Source organism: Mustelus asterias, chromosome 3, assembly GCF_964213995.1.
Source record: "Mustelus asterias chromosome 3, sMusAst1.hap1.1, whole genome shotgun sequence".
In the NCBI taxonomy this organism is placed as follows: domain Eukaryota; kingdom Metazoa; phylum Chordata; class Chondrichthyes; order Carcharhiniformes; family Triakidae; genus Mustelus; species Mustelus asterias.
In genome coordinates this window covers 151604029-151626309 of record NC_135803.1, presented here as the reverse complement: position 1 = coordinate 151626309, position 22281 = coordinate 151604029, and the positions used below count along the sequence as shown (strand labels likewise).

The 22281-nt window shown below is 46.7% G+C and overlaps 1 protein-coding gene and 1 pseudogene across 4 annotated transcripts in view; both read left to right on the top strand.

Moving 5' to 3' along the window:
• The window catches only part of dalrd3 (DALR anticodon binding domain containing 3), a 35589-nt gene extending 14965 nt beyond the window's left edge, over positions 1-20624 (top strand). For 3 of the 4 annotated variants that reach the window (XM_078209942.1, XM_078209944.1, XM_078209945.1), the window contains exons 7-13: positions 4164-4222; positions 5093-5175; positions 7018-7144; positions 9524-9582; positions 11268-11381; positions 13562-13630; positions 19013-20624. In XM_078209942.1, the coding sequence (XP_078066068.1) occupies positions 4164-4222; positions 5093-5175; positions 7018-7144; positions 9524-9582; positions 11268-11381; positions 13562-13630; positions 19013-19132 (631 nt within the window). In that variant the 3' untranslated portion in view covers positions 19133-20624. The remainder of the gene's footprint in view (positions 1-4163; positions 4223-5092; positions 5176-7017; positions 7145-9523; positions 9583-11267; positions 11382-13561; positions 13631-19012) is intronic. The other variant, XR_013497489.1, reaches the window with a different exon arrangement.
• Positions 20625-21717: 1093 nt separating this feature from the next.
• On the top strand, positions 21718-21895 carry LOC144491956 (U2 spliceosomal RNA; annotated as a pseudogene).
• The last annotated feature ends 386 nt before the right edge of the window (positions 21896-22281 follow it).

Genomic DNA, 22281 nt, shown 5'->3' with positions numbered 1-22281 from the left:
GTAAACAGGAGGATGACAACCAGATAATTTGTCTGTGATCTGAGGGAAATAAGTAATCCCCAGCATAAAGTCAGAGGATTTTTCCACCCTGTCTGGTTGGCTATTCCAGTCACGTGTCATTTGCATGGTTCAGATGTTTGAGTCAAACCGTTTCTTTTGGCCTGTACGACCAGGCAATGGGCAAAGATTAAAGTGAGCTTTGTGGATGTGCACAATTACAAGGGGGCACAGGTTCAAGGTGAGAGGGGGAAAGTTTAAGGGAGATGTGTGGAGGATGTTTTCATGCAGAGAGTGGAGGGTGCCTGGAACGCGCTGCCAGAGGAGGTGGTGGAAGCAGGCACATTAGCAACATGTAAGAGGCATCTGGATGGGTACACGATCGGCACGGGCTTGGAGGGTCGAAGGGCCTGTTCCTGTGCTGTACTTTTCTTTGTTCTTTGTCTTTCCCCATGACTTTATTTGTGTTTAAAGCTGGCATGCCTATACCTGTGTAATGTACTGAAACTCATCCAAGATTCTTTGTACACAACGTCACAAGCCTCTGGGTGAACTGTTTAACGTGGAAATATACCCTGAAAATTATGCTGGGGATGACTTATTTCCCTCAGATCACAGACAAATTATCTGGTTGTCATCACATTGCTGTTTATGGCACCTTACTGTGCACCAACTGGCTGCTACGGTCCCTACATTATAACAGTGACTACTGCACTTCACAAGTAGTTTGTCGGCACTGTGGGATATCCTGAGGTTCTTAATGGTGCTGGGTGCTATGGTAAAGAGTATGTGATACCGCTTTGCATTACCTTTTCAACTGAAGAATGGCACCTTGCTGAAAACTAAAGAAATAAGGAAAAGAATAAACCGTATGGTCATAGAATCATAGAAATCCTACAGTGCAGAAAGAGGCCATTTGGCCCATCGAGTCTGCACCGACCACAATCCCACCCAGGCCCTACCCCCATATCCCTACATATTTACCCACTAATCCCTCTAACCTACACATCTCAGGACACTAAGGGGCAATTTTAGCATGGCCAATCAACCTAACCCGCACATCTTTATGGACTGTGGTCCTTTGAACACAAGAAACAGAAGGAGGAATATAGAGAGAGAACACATAGTAAGCAGTCTCACAACACCAGGTTAAATTCCAGCAGGTTTATTTGGAATCACGAACTTTTGGACTCCACTCACCAGATGAAGGAGCAGCACTCCGAAAGCTCGTGATTCCAAATAAACCTGTTGCGATTTAACCTGGTGTTGTAGACTTCTTACTGTGCCCACCCCAGTCCAACACCGGCATCTCCACCACATAGAATATAGAGAGAGAGCACATGGCCCATTGAGCCTGCTTCTTCAAACAGAAACTATGAGCCCAGGCTAAGAACTAATGATAATATACAAGGTAAGAGTATAGTAAATTAGGTTAGATTATAGTAAACCCTTGTTTCAAAATAAAAGTCACAAAATACATGTAGTTCTCTTGCATAATATTGGCCATGCATCTGAAGAACACAAACCTCTTTATTGCCTGAAGCACAAAATTAAGTTGACAATTTAGTGTAATTTAGATGTATTGTCAGAGGTGGCACCTTTTGGTTGAGACTAAGTAGGCCACGTCCGCCCATGTGGGTGGATGTAAAAGATCCCAAGGCACCACTCGAAGAGCAGAGGTGTCCCTGCCAACAACATTCCTTCATCTTATGCTGGTTGTGGCACTTTGCTGTGTCTAAACTGACTGCTGCGTTTCACAAATAATTCATTGGCTGCAAGATGCTTTGAGACATAAAGTTTATTTATTAGTCACAAGTAGGCTTACATTAACACCGCAATGAAGTTACTGTGAAAATTCCCTAATCGCCACACTCCGGCACCTGTTCGGGTGACACTGAGGGAGAATTTCGCACGGCCAATGCATCTAACCAGCACATTTTTCGGATCGTGTGAGGAAACCGGAGCTCCCGGAGGAAACCCACACAGACACGGAGGAGAACGTGCAGACTCCACACAGGCAGTGACCCAAGCCAGGAATCGAACCCGGGTCCCTGGCGCTGTGAGGCAGCAGTGCTAACCACCGGGCCGCCCCCTGTTTCTTAAGGACATTGAAAAGTGTGATGTAAATGCAACTGATTGTTGCCCAACAGCACACGAAAGGCAAAGTGTTCCGCATATAAGGTAGGGGGGAGTTGATCACACCAGACCTGCACTATGCTGCCAAACTTAAAAATGTGATTAATCCCAGTTTTGGAATTTACTGGGAGAAGGGAAAAAAGACCATGCGCACACAGGAAAGACAGAGGGCGAAGAAGAGAGAAGTTTGATAAGTCTTGGGATATTGACCCATTTACAGATATTCATGGAATAGAATCCCTACAGTGCCGATGGAGGCCATTTGGCCCATTGAGTCTGCGCTGACTCTCTGACAGAGTATCTTACCAAGGCCCTATCCCCCGCCCTATCCCCGTAACCCAATTACCATGGCTAACCCACCCAACCTACACATCTTGGGATACTAAGGGGCAATTGTTTTAGCATGGCCAATCCACCTAACCTGCACATTTTTGGACTGTGGGAGGAAACCGGAGCACCCGGAGGAAACCCACACAGACACAGGGAGAACGTGCAAACTCCACACAGTCACACAAGGCCGGAATTGAACCCGGGTCCCTGGCGCTATGAGGCAGCAGTGCTAATCACTGAGATAAAAACAAAATACTGTGGATGCCGGAATATGAAACAGAAACAGAAAATGCTGGAAAATCTCAGCAGGTCTGACAGCATCTTAGCTCTGACAAAGGGTCAGCCAGACTCGAAACGTTGGCTTTATTCTTTCCCACAAGATGCAGTCAGACCGGCTGAGATTTTCCAGCATTTTCTGTTTTTGTGTGAATGCGAATCACTGTACTACCATGCCACGGGAGAGCAAAAATGAGAAAAAAACACAAAAAGAAAACCTCTCTTTCTCTTTAACTATATCAAAGTGGGCCCAACAGCACATGAAAGGCAAAGATGGGCGGAATAGAATTAAAAGCTATGAGGCCAGCTTTCGTTCTGGCCTGGGTTTCAACCTGGTTCTCTGAGGTAAAAGCCCAGAACATCATTTAACTCTATGTTGTACCAAGGAAAACATGTATTGGTTTCTGTATATTGTGTCACTTCAGCTCAATATTTATAACACAAAAGTGACCTGACCAAGATTAAGAATGGGCTCAAAATACGATCAGTAAGTACTCAATTCCTGGAGAAACAACGCTTGTGGCACAAGATTTATCAAGTGCTCCAAATGTCCCATTGAACAAGTTAAGCCTATTAATATTCCACTTCTAGATTGGCAGTCCACCACAGCATGTCTGAGAAAGTGAGCAACCAAACTACTTTAGTGCAGGTTAAAGGCAAGATACTGTGGACGCTGGAATCTGAAACACAAACAGAAAATGCTGGAAAATCTCAGCAGGTCTGACAGCATCTGCAGAGAGAGAATAGAGCCATTAGTCCAGGAATCATGGCTTAATGCAGCAGAATTCTCGCTCATTTCAACTAAAGGGACCTTCTTGACTCTAAACTATTGTCTCTGGGACCCTGGCCTTTGGAGGGTATTACAGAATCATAGAATCAACAGTGCAGAAGGAGGCCATTTGGCCCATCGAGCCTGCACCAACAACAGTCCCACCCAGGTCCCATCTCCATAACCCCACATATTTACCCTCCTAATCCACCTGACACTAAGAGGCAGTTTAGCATGGCCAATCAACCTAACCCGCACACCGTTGGAGTGTGTGAGGAAACCGGAGCAACCAGAGGAACCCCACACAGACACGGGGAGAATGTGCAAACTCCACGCAGACAGTCACCCAAGGCCTGAATTGAACCCGGGTCCCTGGCGCAGTGAGGTAGCAGTGCTAACCACCGTGCATAGAAGTGAATTTGTTCTTATTGAAGATTGGATTTGGCCCTTTCTAGCGATGCAGTATACAATTTCACTAATCTTACACAATTTACTTCATATAAATGAAGTTTTAAACCCAGCCTCATCTTAAAAATATGGGTAGTATTTAATTCCTTTGAAACCATTGATAATTTGGAACCAGATGAAATTATAGAGTGCAAGAAATTTCAAACAAATTGCATGTTAAAGCTTTCACTCACTACTTTTCCTCCAGGTTTCGAAGGTCTCAAATGCAGGAAGCATCTGTGATGAAGTATGGAAACCTCGTGCAAGGTACAAGCTCTACTGTCCAGTCTGTTAGTCAGAGTGTGACCCAATCCCTGCTCCTTCTCTTTCGATCCTGGCATCAGTGGCCTCGACAATAGGATGTCTCAATATGGTTTTCTTTGGACCAGTTGTGAAAACAGTCCCAGTGCTGAGGGTGTCAGTGGCACAAGTGGCAAGGCTTCCAGAGAATCTGTTTGTCAGTGGGGATTGAATTACATAGAAACCCTACAGCGCAGAAGGAGGCCATTCGGCCCATTGAGTCTGTACCGACAACAATCCCACCCAGGCCCTATCCCCTCAAACCCACACATTTACCCTGTTAATCCCCTTAGACACTAAGGGACAACTTATCATGGCCAATCCACCTAATCTGCACACCTTTGGACTATGGGAGGAAACCGGAGCACCCGGAGGAAACCCACGCAGACAGAGAGAGAATGTGCAAACTCCACACAGACAGTGATCCGAGGCCGGAATTGAACCGGGTCCTTGGAGCTGTGAGGCAGCAGCGCTAACCACTGTGAACAGCTGTTTAAAACAACTTTCCTTCAATGTTCAGCTAGTTAAGGCAGTGAGTAATGAAGCTCATCTCTGCAACCAACATTGGAGTTTATGACGAGAGGGTGAAAATTGTTCACTGAGGCAAAAACAAAATGAGGCCTTTAGGGGTATAACGAGAAAATAATGGAATTTGTTCTCTGGTTAATGTATGGATTTAAAAAGTTACCAAAGAGACCTTTTAAAAAGCCACTGGCAATCAGACTGGTTTCTGGAGAGATTAGGATCAGACTCTAGGTAGGCAGGATTGCAACCTGCTGAAGGAATTGACTCATTAGAACCACGTTTTCCCATTAAGTTTCTTGCATTTCTTCCTAGGGGACTCCTGGGATGAAATCATCAGCAACATGACTTCAGCCTCCATCAGATTTGAACTGTTAGCGACAGCACACCGCAGTGCAGTAAGTAATCCAACGTATTCCAAACACTGCCGACATCGTTCAGGGGAAGGCGGGGGAACGTGCCCTTTGTTTCTTACCCTGACTTTCTCATCCTTCACTTTTCTTACAAGTCTTGTTGCACTACTTTTATATAAGGGAAGGAGGAGAGTGCCCAAAGTCAGTTCACAGCCAGCTGGTGCACAAGAGCAGGCCAACGGGACTCCCTCCCCCCACTCCACCTCTGCCCCCCCCCCAACCCATAAAGAAGCCCCAGTAATTGCTATTCAATTCATAAGGTGTGGCAGATAGATTTAAAACAGAGATGAGGAGAAATCGGCACAGTGGTCAGCACTGCTGCCTCACAGCGTCAGGGATCCGGGTTCAATTCTGACCTCAGGTGGAGTTTGCACGTTCTCCCCGTGTCTGCGTGGGTTTCCTCCAGGTGCTCTGGTTTCCTCCCACACTCCAAGGTGGATTGGTGATGCTAAAGTTGCCCATTAATGCCGGGGGAGGATTAGCAGGGTCAATACGTGGGGTTACGGGAATAGGGCCTTGGCGGAGGGGGGGGTGGGGGTGGATTGTGTTCAATGGGCTAAATGGCCTCCTTATGTACTGTAAGGATTCTATGAAATTGCTTCTCTCAAAGGGTGGTGAATCTGTGAAATTCACTGCCCCAGAGTGTGGTGGATGCTGGGACTTTGAGTAAAGTTAAGGACAAGGTAGAGAGATTTTTAATTAATAAGAGTGTTGACGGGTTATGGTGAACGGGCCAGTAAAAGGGGTTGAGACCGAGATTGGATCAGCCATGATCATATTAAATGGCAGAGCAGGCTCGAGGGGCTAAACTGCGTTCTCCTGCTCCTAGTTCTTATAATTCTTATGAATAGAAGATGCAGTGCACCAAAGTTAAAGTTTATTTATTAGTCACAAGTAGGCTTACAATTAAGTTACTGTGAAAATCCCCTAGTCGCCACACTTCGGTGCCTGTTCGTGTACACTGAGGGAGAATTTAGCATGGCCAATGCACCCTAACCAGTACGTCTCTTGGACTGTGGGAGGAAACTGGAGCACCCGGAGGAAACCCACGCAGACATGGAGAGAGCGTGGAAACTCCACACAGACAGTGACCCAAGCCGGGAATCGAACCCGGGTCCCTGGCGCTGTGAGGCAGCAGTGCTAACCATTGTGCCTCCATGCTGCAAAAGGTGTTAGTGGACTTGACAACATTTAGTATGTTCATCATTGCAAGGAGGCAACTAAAAATACACTTCAGAGATCTTTGAGATAGCGAATGGTAGAAAAACCGGTTCAGACAATGGAAACTTAGGGCTAATATTGGAAATTATTTCTTTACTTAAAATGATCAAACGAAATGAATGCCTGGGTTGGGAGTGGAGGCAAACAGTCTGTTAGATACAAATACTGTAACAGATCAATCTGTTTCCTGGGATGAATGGACTGAACAGTCCTTCCCCCAACCCCAATCCTTCATAGCCCACCTCTTGTCTTTTGGACAGGGTAACTGGAAGTTCTTTCAATAAAGCAGAAAGTCAGCCATTTAACTTTTGCTTTTAAAGGGCATTATATGCTCTTTTGAAACCAATTAAACAAAATTAAATTAAATTGCAAGCCACTTGAAGGGGCATTGTAACAGAAAGAAACTTTCATTGGGAAACGTATCGAATTGAGTCAGAATAGTGTTCCCAGGGCTGATAATGCACTTCTGCCCCGTTAAAGGGCATTATAGTTCCACAACTGCTTGATGTTCAATCTCAGAAATTAAAGCCAAGATGAAAATGAAAAAATAAATGATTTCTCTCAGAAATTCACTTTCCTCTCTCTCATCCCTGCTGTGAATTTTAGCTGAATCTGAACCTGACACAAGCAGTCAACATCTCAACCAAAGGAACAAAGAGTGGGGCGTTTGTTATGTACAATTGTGCAAGGCTTGCAACGTTATTTGATCATTTCAACAAGTCCGTTCAACAAGGTACAAATCTTTCATTATCGGGTAGGGAATCAGGCAGCCTGTTTGTTTTACTCTGTGGGGGTGTACAACCATTCAGTTCTCTCCTGAACCCCAGAATTTCAGGGATATCATTACCCAAGGCGGGCAAGGTAATACACCAAGCAGGACAAAGATAGGAGCATCGGTTCACCTAACACTTCAGCCACAACCTAATTCATTAATGAGAACAGAATTTCAAACGAGCTTCACATCCTCTGGAGTGCTCCTGGCGGTAGGTGTATTCCATTCCTGTCACTGACAGCAGCTGTTAATGACCCGACCTCTGTAGAAACAGACATGGCTTGGGTTTCACAAGCTGTCGACAAGTGTCCAGTTAAGAATCGAAGCACAGTTCTGGATCCCCCTTCCTTTTAGCAAGTCTTAGGAAGTGGAAATGACTAGGGTTGGGAAGCATTTTCCGATCGGGGCCATTGTGATCTCCTGGACTCGTTTCGATCGCCTCAGGGGGTCGGAGAGGAATTTCCCAGATTTTTTTCCCCATATTGGCCCTGGGGTTTTTCACTCTGGGTTTTCGCCTCTCCCTGGAGATCACATGGTCTGGAATGGGGGGGTGGGGGTAAGTTATTAGGTTGTAATGAACAAAGCATCGTAGCTGTGAGGGACAGCTCGGTGTATAGGATATTGGTATGTAGATAGGCTGGAAAATTGGGCGGGGATCCTGGATTCGGGATTCAATCCTGGACCGGGGAGCGGCGCGGGCTTGGAGGGCCGAAGGGCCTGTTCCTGTGCTGTATTGTTCTTTGTTCTTTGTTCTTGCAGTAAGGCACAAGGTCGTCAGTCTGCGCGTTTGATCTTCCTCTTGGGGACAACTCCACGTAAGGAGAAACCCAGGATGAACATAGAACAGTACAGCACAGAACAGGCCCTTCGGCCCACGATGTTGTGCCGAGCTTTATCTGAAACCAAGATCAAGCTATCCCACTCCCTATCATCCTGGTGTGCTCCATGTGCCTATCCAATAACCGCTTAAATGTTCCTAAAGTGTCTGACTCCACTATCACTGCAGGCAGTCCATTCCACACCCCAACCACTCTCTGCGTAAAGAACCTACCTCTGATATCCTTCCTGTATCTCCCACCACGAACCCTATAGTTATGCCCCCTTGTAATAGCTTCATCCACCCGAGGAAATAGTCTTTGAACGTTCACTCTATCTATCCCCTTCATCATTTTATAAACCTCTATTAAGTCTCCCCTCAGCCTCCTCCGCTCCAGAGAGAACAGCCCTAGCTCCCTCAACCTTTCCTCATAAGACCTACCCTCCAAACCAGGCAGCATCCTGGTAAATCTCCTCTGCACTCTTTCCAGCGCTTCCACATCCTTCTTATAGTGAGGTGACCAGAACTGCACACAATATTACAAATGTGGTCTCACCAAGGTCCTGTACAGTTAAGGAACTGTATGGCAGGAACTGTTAGTTCCACACCACTGCATGGTGCATTGTGAATTGTAAATGTAACTTCAGAGTTATTGTCTATAAAATAGTAGAAAACTCCCATGGTTTACATTTAGCCAGCAAATATCAGCAGCGTCAAAACGGTTCACAGTTAGTTGATTATTGAGGGAGGCAGCCGGAATACGGTATCTCAGTTTTTATCACGCCACCCCCTTCTTCCAGTCCCCGCACCATACTCTCCCCACCCACCCCCAAGTCTGAAAGATGTGCTGGTTAGAATCATAGAATCCCGAGAGTGCATTTGGCCCATCGAGTCTGCACCGACCACAATCCCAACCAGGCCCTATCCCCATAACCCCATGCATTTACCCTAGTCCCCCTGACACTAAGGGGCAATTTAGCATGGCCAATCCACCTAACCCACACATCTTTGGACTGTGGGTGCAAACCGGAGCACCCAGAGGAGACCCACGCAGGCATGGGGAGAATGTGCAAATTCCGCACAGACAGTGATCCAAGGTGGGAATTGAACCCAGCTCCCTGCTGCTGTGAGGCAGTTGTGCTAACCACTGTGCCATGCCATGCTTGGATGCGTTGGCCATGCTAAATTCTCCCTCAGCATACCCAAACAGTGTGGCGACTAGGGGATTTTCGCAGTGTTAATGTAAGCCGACTTGTGACACTAATAAATAAACTTAAACTCCTAAATCATCGCAGAAGGGAGGAGGGGAACAGAAACATCACTAAAATTAGGCTCCCACAGATGATTAGGACTTTAATCGTAATTGGATGATAGTCACTGGCTGTTTAAAAGAAGCAGGTTCATAAGACTGCTTGCTGTAGAATGTATCTGCCGTACACCTCATTCCTGTCAGTTGTCAGATTCCAAATATTGCACTTGAGGTTTTTAAAAGTGAAACAGATTTTTTTCCCTTGCTTTTTCAGGATTGTACCCAAAGTTCCCAGAAACATCCCAGTTGAATTTTTCTGCTCTTCAGGAAGAGGTACTGCATCCCTGATGTGGCGATGCCGGCGTTGGACTGGGGTGGAGCACAGTAAGAAGTCTCACAACACCAGGTTAAAGTCCAACAGGTTTATTTGGTAGCACGAGCTTTCGGAGCACTGCTTCTTCACTCACCTGATGAAGGAGCAGTGCTCCAAAAGCTCATGATACCAAATATACGTGTTGGACTTTAACCTGGTGTGAGACTTCTTACTACATCCCTGATGGCAGATTTGTTAATAGGGCTTAGGGGTGGGGGCTTGGGGGTGGGGGTGTGGGGGGGTGGTGGGGGGGGGGGGGGGGTGGAGAGCAGGGGTAGGGTGCAAGATGTTAGACACAGGGTCACGTACCTACCATTTACCCCTCAAGGGAACCTAATCAAATTCTCAGGTGCAGTTTTGAATTTTTCAATTGATTACCAGTCTTGATAGCATTTTAAGGGGAGCAAGTTCGAGACTTCCGTTCCCCTTTTTGTGAGAAAGTGCTTCCTTACATCATTCCTGAACAGCCTAGCTCCGATTTTAAGGTTAATTTGCCAGGTTCGGGGCACACACAGACTCCCTGCAGGATCATCCAACTTCCTCAGGTCCCATGCACCGCCCCCCCCCCCCCAACTAGGAATCTGTCTTTATAACCTTTAGAACCTGCACTTGCCACACAAACCGGAATCTTGTTCCAAAGCCTGCTATCCTCTGGGAAAAGACCTACCTGGCATCTGGTCTGGTTCTACTCTATTGCTCTCTCCACCACAGTCTTCAGTTGGCCATTGGACAATGGGCAAACCTGAGTGAGCCCTTGTGGGGCAAACAGCAGAAACCAAGAACTCAGCACGAACAACAAGCAAGGCGTCATGATTTAGTGTGAAATGTGGGTGGATATAGCCACTGTCCCTCTCACTACAGCTGGCTCCAGAGTAAGAAGTATCTAGGAATCAGAACTAACTTTATAGTTCTGGGGTTTCCCTACAAAGCACATGACAGTGGCGGCACTGTGGTTAGCACCGCTGCGTCACAGCGCCAGGGACCCAGGTTCAGTTCCCAGCTTGGGTCACTCTCTGCTTGGAGTTTGCACATTCTCCCCATGTCTGCATGGGTTTCCTCCGGGTGCTCCGGTTTCCTCCCAGAGTACAAAGATGTGTGGGTTAGGTGGATTGGCCATGCTAAATTGACCCGTAACGTCAGGGGGACTAGCTAGGGTAAATGCATGGGTTTATGGGGATAGGTGGGATTGTTGTGGTGCAGACTTGATGGGCCGAATGGCCTCCTTCTGCACTGTATAGTTCTTCTATGACAGCATGGACAGATTAAAAAACTAGATAGCCCTGTATGTAAAGTAGTAGGCACAAAGTAGGCTAAACATAGACTTTGTACCTGATTGAAATCTACTGCTAAGTTTGGACCTTGTCATTAGGCAAAGCCATTGAACTGTGCAAACCCTTGTATAATTCAAGTTGCATGTCATTTATAATGGACATTGAACCCTGGAAATAAACGACTGCTAAACCTTTCTCAACTTGAATCAAAATACAAATGTTTTAAATTAGGAAGTGGGAGGAAAAAAGTGTAAGAATGTTAACAGCTCAGTCCAGGAACTTTCATTTTTAAGACCAATATTTGGATGTAACTGGAATGTAAAAAAACCAAATGTTTATCGTGTAGGAGTAACCGCAGTTTTCTCCATGTACAGGGAGAGTGGCTGCTGCTGTACAATTATATTCTTCCATTCCGGGAAGTACTTTGCCAGACCGCACAGTCCTTGAATTCAGCTAAAGGGATTCGCTTGACCATCAACACCGAGACAGTAAGTAAAACTTAACAAGCAATGAAGAAAGCCTCTCATTTCAAACTAGAATGGGTTCAGTGCTGTTGTCCTGGAATCTCACAGCACAGAAGGAGGCCATTTGGCCCATGTGTCATCTCTTTGTAAGAGCTACGAATTCGCCTAGCTCTTCATCACCAATGTTTGCATTAATATCACATTCCACACAAACCCAACCGAGGCAAGAGGGTTAGAATGCCGGTAATCCAGGCTGCTCGAGAGTTAAAAAATGCTGTCTTACAAACTTTGACGTACAGAGCAAGTAAAATAAAAATTCAAATGACAGTATCCAGAAGCCATACGTAATGTGACAGCATTTGTATAGCTCATCATCACTGATCATCATCTACTTCACCACAGAAGGTTAATCTTGTCAGTCATTATCACCTGCTGTGGAATGCTCTCCCTAATGGAGATGGCGATCTAGTGGTAATGTCACAGGACTAGCAATCCAGAGGTGCTGGCGAATGTTCTGGGGGCATGAGTTCATATCCCACCATGGCAGCTGGTGGAATTTAAATTTGATTCAAAAATCTGCCATTCTTACCTGGTCGAGCCAACTCGAGACCCACAGCAGTTGACTCTTAACTGAAATTTTGGCCGGAATTCTCCAGCCGTTCACACCAGATGGATTCTCCAGTCCCGCCAGCAGTGCATCCCCTCCCGCGGGTTTCCCGCTGGCGTGGGGTGACGTTAGTAGGAATTCCCAGGGGACCAGGGCATCCCACCGCTAGCCAGCAACGCGCCACTTCCCGTCGGTGGGAAACACACGGCTGGGAGGCCAGAGACTCTCGCCCGTTGAGTTCAAGGGCAATTAAGGATTGATAACAAATGCTGGCTTTGCCAGCGATGCCCACATCCCATGAAAGAATTGTTTTTTAAATCCTCTGGTTCCTTGGGTAGCACGGTGGCACAGTGGTTCGTACGGCTGCCTCACAGCATCCCAGTGACTCAGGTTCGATTCCCGGCTTGGGTCACTGTCTGTGTGGAGTTTGCACATTCTTCCCGTGTCTGCATGGATTTCCTGCCGGTGCTCCGGTCTCCTTCCAAAGACGTGCGGGTTAGGTTGATTGACCCTTAGTGTCAGAGCGGTGTAGTGAGGGTAAATACTGGGCGTTATAGGAAAAGGGGGCCTGGGTAGGATTGTGGTCGGTGCAGATTCAATGGGCCGAATGGGCTCCTTCTGCACTGTAGGGATTCCATGGTTCCCACTCTCTTTTTCCCATTGAAAGCTTCTTAGGCTTCTCACCAACTGATTTTTCTCTCCCCTTAATTTCCTCAAACCTTTGTGGTGTTCTATCCCTCAGGAAGGGCTCAACTTCGTTGCAGATTGTTAAGTATCAGGCATGGCCCAGTGGTATTACTCTTGCCACTGAATCAGAAGCTCATGCGTTACTCCCTGAAATTGAACATATCACCGAGACTGACCCTGCAGTGCAGCACTGAGGGAGTGTTGTACAGCTGTAGGTATAGTCATTCAGATGAGACATGAAATCCAGCCCCCAACTACCCTCTTGGGGTAGTTATGAAGGATCAAGCGCTGCTTGCAGAGGAGTGCGAAGAGCTTGGTCAGTATTATCCCTCAACCTTCACCTAAAACAGATGCTATGCACAAAATCACAATGTTGTTTGTCGGAGCTTCCCATGCACAAATTTGCTGACGTATTTCCTACATTTTTGGGGTGTCACAGTGGCACAGTGGTTAGCACTGCTACCTCATCGTACCTGGGTTCGATTCTGGCCTTGGGTGACTATCTGTGTGGCGTTTGCACGTTCTCTCCCTGTCTGCGTGGGTTTCCTCCGGGTGCTCCGGTTTCCTCCCACAGTCTGAAAGACGTGCTGGTTAGGGCGCATTGACCCGAACAGGCGCCGGAGTGTGGCGACTGGGGGAATTTCACAGTAACTTCATTGCAGTGTTAATGTAACCTTACTTGTGACTAATAAATGAACTTTACTTTAGCTTTACTTTTGACTCGGGGATTTTCACAGTAACTTCATTGCAGTGTTAATGTAAGCCTACTTGTGACGCTAATTAATAACATTTTAAACTTTAAACATTTCAGTTGTGGCCGTGAATCACTTGGCGGTAAGTTCAGGATGTGGAAGACGCTAGACTTGATCAATTACTGAATACTCTCTTCCCATTCTAACTTGTGTTTTAGGTCTGCAAGTTTCTAGTAAACCTCAGCATAGATTTCAGCTCCTATTACAACCGAGTACACATCCTGGGAGTAAGTATCACTGTTGTAAAATGTTCGACTATCACTATGTAACCAAACAGAACAGTGGATGGAGTGAGGAAGGAAAGCAGACCCATTTCCACAGGGCCGAGAGATGGAATCTCAGTACTGATCACGCCTTGTGAAGATTGTTTCTTTTCCCCTTTTTATTTAAGACTTAAGTTTCTTATCCTTAGTTTTAAATTTTCTTCTTGACCCCTCCCCCCACCATGTTTCCCATTGGCTGAAGTTGCTGGCTAAGGTTCAGCACCATAGATATTCAAGAAAATCCTGAGTCATAGAATTATAGAATCCCTACAGTGCAGAAGGAGGCCATTCGGCCCATCGAGCCTGCACCAACAGCAATCCCACCAAGGCCCATAACCCCATGCATTTACCCTGCTAATCTCCCGAACACTAAGGGGCAACTGAGCATGGCCAGTCCACCTGACCCACACATCTTTGACCTGAAATGTTGCGCCCTGGATCATGAATCACAGCCAATATCTCCTCTTCCCTCTACCCCCTCTCTAGCGCAAGGTGAGGCGGCACGGTGGCACGGTGGCACGGTGGTTGGCACTGCTGCCTCACAGCGCTAGGGATCCCAGCTTCAATTCCCGGCTTAGGTCACTGTCTGTGCGGAGTCTGCACGTTCTCCCCGTATCTGCGTGGGTTTCCTCCGGTTTCTTCCCACAGTCCGAAAGACGTGCTGGTTAGAGTGCATTGGCCATGTTAAATTCTCCTTCAGTGTAACCCGAACAGGCGCCGGAGTGTGGCGACTAGGGGATTTTCACAATAACTTCATTGCAGTGTTAATGTAAGCCTTACTTGTGACACTGATAAATAAACTTTAAATCATAGCCCTGCCCCCTTATCCCAGGGGACAATCTAGTGAACCTTCGCTGTAATGCCTCCAATACAAGACTATCATAAGAACATAAGAAATAGGAGCAGGAGTAGGCCATCTAGCCCCTCAAGCCTGCTCCGCCATTCAATAAGATCATGGCTGATCTGATAGTGGGTTCAGTTCCACTTACCCGCCCGCTCCCCATAACTCTTAATTCCCTTAATGGTTAAAAATCTATCTGTGACTTAAACACATTTAACGAGGTAGCCTCTACTGCTTCATTGGGCAGAGAATTCCAAAGATTCACTACCCTCTGGGAGAAGAAGTTCCTCCTCAACTCTGTTCTAAATTGACTCCCCCGTATTTTGAGGCTTTGCCCCCTAGTTCTTGTTTCCATTGTAAGTGGAAATAACCTCGCTGCTTCTACCCTGTCTAGCCCCTTCATTATCTTATATGTCTCTATAAGATCTCCCCTCAACCTTCTAAACTCCAATGATTACAGGCCCAGTCTACTCAATCTCTCCTCATAAGCTAACCCCCTCATCTCCGGAATCAACCTGGTGAACCTTCTCTGTACCCCCTCCAAAGCTAATATATCCTTTCTTAAATAAGGGGACCAAAATTGTACACAGTACTCGAGGTGCGACCTCACCAGTACCCTGTACAGTTGCAGCATGACCTCCCTGCTTTTATACTCCATCCCTCTCGCGATAAAGGCCAACATTCCATTTGCTTTCTTGATTCACCTGCAAACTGAATCCTTTCTTAGGTCATGGAACGAGAAGAGTTTTGAAGAAGTTCTTTTCTTAAAGATCAGATTGTTAACAGAAGCAGGAGTGTAGGTTAGCTGCAGTCAGGACAATACAAGTCTGAGTCTGATCTCTGCACTGGACTCCAGCAGCTTTATTATTAATACCCCAACTCCTCATTTTGATTAAAAATTCCTTTGGAGACGGAACCCGCTGACAGATCAGATTCAACAACAGAATCTGCTTACGGCCATGACTCGTGGATGGGGATAGTGTTTCCTGGAGTGTAAAGGGTTCACACATTGGATATGGTGTCAATCAGCCCATCATCCATCACTACACTGTCACCCGTAACAACTGGATGTATTGCCAGTGCTCATCGAATTTTAGAAAGCTGCAAGCTTGGGGCGTCCACTGGGTTTTGCAATTAGGAGGGAGAGAGAAAGTGAAATCCAAGATAGCCAAGCTCAAACTGGGAAGTGAAATTTCAACAAGACTGTAGAGCTCAAGATCCAGATTCATGGAATACCCAGAGTGCAGAAGGAGGCCATTCAGCCCATCAAGCCTGCACCAACTCTCTGACAGAGCATCCCACCCAGGCCATATCCCCTTAACTCCATGTATTTACCCTGCTGATACCCCTGGCAGTAAGGGGCAATTTAACATGGCCAATCCACCTAACCCGCACATCCTAGGACATTAAGGGGCAATTTAGCACAGCCAATCAACCTAACCCGTGCATCTTTGGACTGTGGGAGGAAACCGGAGCACCCGGAGGAAACCCACGCAGACACAGGGAGAACGTGCAAACTCCGCACAGACACTCACCCAAGGTCGGAGTCGAACCTGAGTCCCTGGTGCTGTGAGGCAGCAGCGCTAACCACTGTGCCGCCGTGCCAGAGTCTGGAGTCCTAAAGCTGGACCCCACTGTGACCCAAGCAAATCACTTTGACTCCAGAGTTGATGGGAGAAAATGGTGAAAATCCTGCTCCAATTAATTGTTTGGTTGAAAGGTCAATACGAGTTCAAAATGGGAAACCTGAGCAACAAAAGCATCAGATGAATTTCATCCAAAGTTTGTCAAATGAACATCAGGTTATTCAGTGTGATTTAGGATTTATATAGCATCCCAAACAAACTAACATGTCTCAAGGCGCTTCACAAGAGTTAACAATATGTGAAGCCAAACCACGCAGAGAAAGAATCACAGAATCTTTACAGTGCCATTCGGCCCATTGAGTCAGCGCTGGCTCTTTGAAAGAATTTTCTACCCAGTCCCACTCCCCCACCTTATCCCAGTATTCATGCACATTCATTCTTTTCAGATAGCAATCTAATCCCCTTTTGAATACCTCGATTGAACCTGCCTCCACCAGCCTCTCAGGAAGTTTGTTCCAAAGGCCAGCCACCCTCTGGGTGAAAAATGTTTTCCTCACATCACCTCTATTCCTTTTGTCCGTTATTTGGAATGTGTGCTCGCTAGTTCTTGGTGTGTTTTTCAGAGGGAGCAGTTTCTCACTATTTAGAATCATAGAATCCGTACATTGCAGAAGAAGGCTATTCGGCCCATCAAGTCAGCACTAACTCTCCCACGGAGCACTTTTCAGTGGCACACTGAGTCAGCACTGCTGCTTCACAGCACCAAGGACCCGGCTTCGATTCCGGGCTTGGGCCACTGTCTGTGCGGAGTCTGCACGTTCTCCCTGTGTCTGCATGGATTTCCTCCCACAGTCCGAAAGATGTGCTGGTTAGGTGCATTGGTCATGCTAAATTCTCCCTCTGTGTACCCGAACAGGCGCCAAAGTGTGGCAACTGGGGGATTTTCACAATAATTTCATTGCGGTGTTAACGTAAGCCTACTTGTGACACTAATAAATATACTTTAAACTTACCCAGGCCCTATCCCCGTCAACAGACCCATGACATAAGTCGTAAGATGTCCGGGTTAGGTAGATTGGCCATGCTAAATTGTCCCTCAGTGTCCAAAGATGTATCGGTTAGGGGGATTAGTAGGGTAAATACATGGGGTTACAAGGATAGGAGCTGGGTGGGATTGTTGTTGGTGCAGACTCGATGAGCCGAATGGCTTCATTCTGCACCGTAGGGATTCTATAAAACCCACATATCTACCCCGTGAATTCCCTGAACCTATACATCTTGGACACTAAAGCACAATTTAGCGTGGCCAATGCACCTAATCAGCTGGTCTTTCGGACCGTGGGAGGAAACCTGAGCACCCGGAGGAAACCCACGCAGATACGGGGAGAATGTGCGGAATCCGCACAGACAGAGACCCAAGCCGGGAATCAAACCCAGGTCCCTGGTGCTGTGAGGCAGCAGTGCTAACCACTGTGCCGCTCATTGTCTGGTGTACAAGGACCAAGCAGAGGCAAGATGTTCTTCAGATGGTGAGGTAACTAACTCTCAGCTGTGCCATTGAGAGGAAGTGAAGGCTGATGTATTATTATAGTTGGGCCAACATAGAGGGAAAGAGACAGGGAAGAGAGAAAGTGTTGTGTGGAAGGGCCACAGTGTGTTTCCCCTCCCTTTCAATCAACATCGCAGACTCAGCCTCCCCGACTCTTTCAAGCTGGGGGTTATAGAGCAGCCTGGAGCGGCAGACTATCTGCCCACTGTTAACAGGTGGTGAAAAGTCACAATCCTACAATCTGTTTCTCTGGATTAGCTTTGGCCAACTTGCTCCGTGCAGCACAGGGTTTTTACTGCTACTCAGCAGAAGACAGAGGGTGGTGGTGGATGGAAAATTTTCGGACTGGAAACCGGTTACCAGCGGAGTGCCACAGGGATCAGTGCTTGGTCCTCTGCTATTTGTAATTTTTATAAATGACTTGGAGGAGGGGGCTGAAGGGTGGATCAGTAAATTTGCTGATGGCACCAAGATTGGTGGAGTAGTGGATGAGGTGGAGGGCTGGTGTAGGCTGCAAAGAGACATAGATAGGATGCAAAGCTGGGCTGAAAAATGGCAAATGGAGTTTAACCCTGATAAATATGAGGTGAGTCATTTTGGTAGGACAAATTAAAATGTGGATTACAGGGTCAAAGGTAGGGTTCTGAAGAATGTGGAGGAACAGAGAGATCTTGGGGTTAATATCCATAGATCTCTGAAGGTTGCCACTCAAGTGGATAGAGCTGTGAAGAAGGCCTATAGTGTGTTGGCGTTCATTAACAGGGGGTTTGAGTTTAAGAGCCGTGGGGTTATGCTGCAACTGTACAGGACCTTGGTGAGACCACATTTGGAATATTGTGTGCAGTTCTGGTCACCTCACTACAAGAAGGATGTGGAGACACTGGAAAGAGTGCAAAGGAGATTTACCAGGATGCTGCCTGGTTTGGAGGGTAGGTCTTATGAGGAAAGGTTGAGGGAACTTGAGCTTTTCTCTTTGGAGCGGAGCAGGTTGAGAGGAGACTTGATAGAGGTTTATAAGATGATGAGGGGGATAGATAGAGTGAACGTTCAAAGACTATTTCCTCGGGTGAATGGAGCGGTAACTAGGGGGCATAACTATAGGGTTCATGGTGGGAGATATAGGAAGGATGTCCGAGGTAGGTTCTTTACGCAGAGAGTGGTTGGGGTGTGGAATGGACTGCCTGCAGGGATAGTGGAGTCAGAAACTTTAGGAACATTTAAGAAGCTATTGGATAGGCACATGGAGTACTTCGGGATGATAGGGAGGAAATAGCTTGATCTGGGTTTCAGACAAAGCTCGGCACAACATCGTGGGCCGAAGGGCTTGTTCTGTGCTGTACTGTTCCATGTTCTATGTTCTCACTCCACAGGAACCACTGGAGCACTTGTTCAACCAGATGTTTGCTCGCCTACAGTTGATGAAAGCGTTGAGAGAAGTGTTTCACACAGCACTGGGTACACTGCACATTGCACCACCAAACCAGCTCTGAGAGTCCGACGCGGGTCACCCAAATGTGGAAACCAATAACTGGGCAATGAACCATCCAGTCAGTCAAGAGTAACCCTGCCCCGGACTTGATAAACACTCTGAACAGAGCCACCTCAACAAGCCAGTGTCAGTATAACATCTCTGTTTGGACCTCCTGCGGATGTGAATGAGATGTCAAAAGTTGAATGAAAGCAAAGTGGTGCGGATTGTGGAGATCTGAAGCAAAATGGCAGAAAAGCTCGGCTGATCTGGCAGCAGTTGTGGGGAGAGAAACAGAGTTAACCTTCCAAACAGGAGGTACATTGGACCCAAAACGTTGGCTCTGTTTCTCTCTCCACAGATGCTGCCAGATCAGCTGAGCTTTTCCAGCACTTCCTGTGTAAAGTAGAAGTTTGCTGTTTTAGACTTATTGTCCCATATACCAGCGATCAGGACCTGCCACCTTCCGCAGGTCACCCTCTGTCCCAGGAGCATGTATCACGGCTCACCAGAATCAGATGCAGATACAAATCGCAAAACGAAGCCTCCAACAGTCACAGTTGCAAAGCTACTTCTGAAATTAGTCTCTACGGTTTGTCTCATTATCTCAAGGAGAACTCCCACCAGTGGGAACACCGTAATAACAATCATTTTGGTTCTCTTGGTACTATTGACCTGAACACATTCCACTTTCTGTGCTCTGAGATGTAGTTTTTAACTAAAATAAAGGTGAATTTTAAACATTGGAATTGGTTTTTGGTGAGAATCCATCAACATACATCCCCCCTAATCCCAGGGTGTTCCTAGACAGTGTTGACAATCTCACACTCGGCACAGTTTGATGGGGTGGCTATGGGTGACCATGGGGACTGATCACAGGGTGACGGTAATGGATTTGCCAACTATTTGCCCATCATAGATTTCCGGCAGTGCAGAAGGAGGCCATTCGGCCCGTCAAGCCTGTGCGAACAACAATCTCACCCAGGCCCTATCCCCATAACACTACGTAACCATGCAATTCCTGTACCCTGCTGCTCATCCCCTTGACACTTAAGGGCAATTTACCATGGCCTATCAACCTAACCCACACATCTTTGGAGTGGGAGAAAACCCACACAGACACGGGGAACACACTAACTCCGCACAATGACCTGAGGCCAGAATTGAACCCGGATCCCTGGCACTGTGAGGCCGCAGTGCTCATCACTGTGCCATCCTAAGGTGAGCTTATTTGTGTCACCCTATTTAGATGGAATTCTGGGTGTTCCATTCAGCTGCTCGGGGAGGCTGATGTTGATGGCAGTAAGTCGGGAGTCCCAGTACCTCTAGCTGTTGCTAACAGTGATGTATAGACAGCTCCCATTAACAAAGAGAGGCAAGAAATCCAGCTTTCCTTGTGAGCGCTCATAGCTCCAAACACTGACCAGGCAATGCACACAAGTTTTAAAACACTGTTTGACAAAATGTTAATAACCATTCAGGATGTTGCAAAATAAAGAGACTGTTGGTTGGGTTTTGTGGTTTCTATCAGAATGGGAAGTACATACTCTACTCACTCCTGCCCCCTGCTGTTTCAGCATGTCAGGGGAAATGTGGCACAGTGGCAATGTCATTGGGCTGGTAACCCTGTTGCCCAGGTTAATGCTCTGGGGACATGGGTTCAAATCCCACCAACGCAGCTGTGGAAATTAAACTCAATTAAATATAAAGTTAAGAATATAATTGTTGCAAAATTCTATGAAATGAAGTGATAGCTAGCCAATTAGCGGCCAGCCAGTGGGAAAGCCAGCCAATTAGTGGAGTGATGGGAGACACCACACCCAACTAGGAGTCTCGAATGGGTTGTCCAGCAGGAGAGCTGTTTAAATGTCCCGTTCCCTCTCACTTTCTCAACTGTTATGTCTGCCTTGTTGGACTGGGGTGGGCACAGTAAGTAGTCTCATAACACCAGGTTAAAGTCCAACAGGTTTATTTGGTAGCACAAGCGTTTGGAGCGCTGCTCCTTCATCAGGTGAGTGCAGGATTTGTTTCACAAACAAGGCATATCATAGAAACATAGAAACCCTACAGTGCAGAAAGAGGCCATTTGGCCCATCGAGTCTGCACCGACCACAATCCCACCTAGGCCCTACCCCCAAATCCCTACATATTTACCCACTAATCCCTCTAACCTACGCATCTCAGGACACTAAGGGGCAATTTTAGCATGGCCAATCAACCTAACCTGCACATCTTTGGACTGTGGGAGGAAACTGGAGCACCCGGAGTAAACCCACACAGGCACAAGGAGAATGTGCAATCTCCACACAGACAGTGACCCAAGCCAGGAATTGAACCCAGGTCCCTGGAGTTATGAAGCAGCAGTGCTAATCACTGTGCTACCGTGCCACCCGTATATAGACATAAACTCAATTACAAGATAGAAACTTGATGCCTGTGTCAATATGTGCAATCTGCTTGGAGATTCTCTCCACTTTGAACTAGCAGTTTGCAGTGTTAGCTATAATGCAGTGTACAAAAAGCCTATGCTACAAAATAAATCTGTTGGACTTTAACCTGGTGTTGTGAGACTATGTCAGCCTGATACTACCGTCAGCCTAAATACTGATCGCTTCTCAGCCTTTTGGCTAAGATCAAGTGTAGTTTTGGCATCCTGCACTTGGTTTCACTGAGGCTTCATTTGAGACAATTTTTTAAAGCGGCGACTAGGCCTTTCGGCTAAGATGCAAATAAGATCAAGCCTTGGAGGAGGTGCAATGCCTGCTCCAATCAGCTTGGATCATGTAGATCAAGCCCAAGACAGGAAGTGGTATGCCTGTCTTGTCAGTTTGGATCGGGAATGTCTCACTTGCTGAGACTTTGAATTGGACTTTGATTGGATTGAATTGGACATAAAAAAAATACTGATCAAATAGAGTGTACTAACAGGCATACACTGCTGCTACATGTGGTCAAGGTAATCTATTTCATCCCCCTTTGCCCCATCTCTTACCTGCCATCAATCATTTCATATTTCATACAGGTTATGGGGCATTGCCTGATTTGCGCCTGTAATGTCCTTTAGGGAAGGAACATTCCTGGTATTATTCTAGTAAGCCTCTCAACTGCTTCCAATGCATTTATATCCTAACTTAAGTAAGGAGACCAGTACTGTACACAGGGTGGCACGGT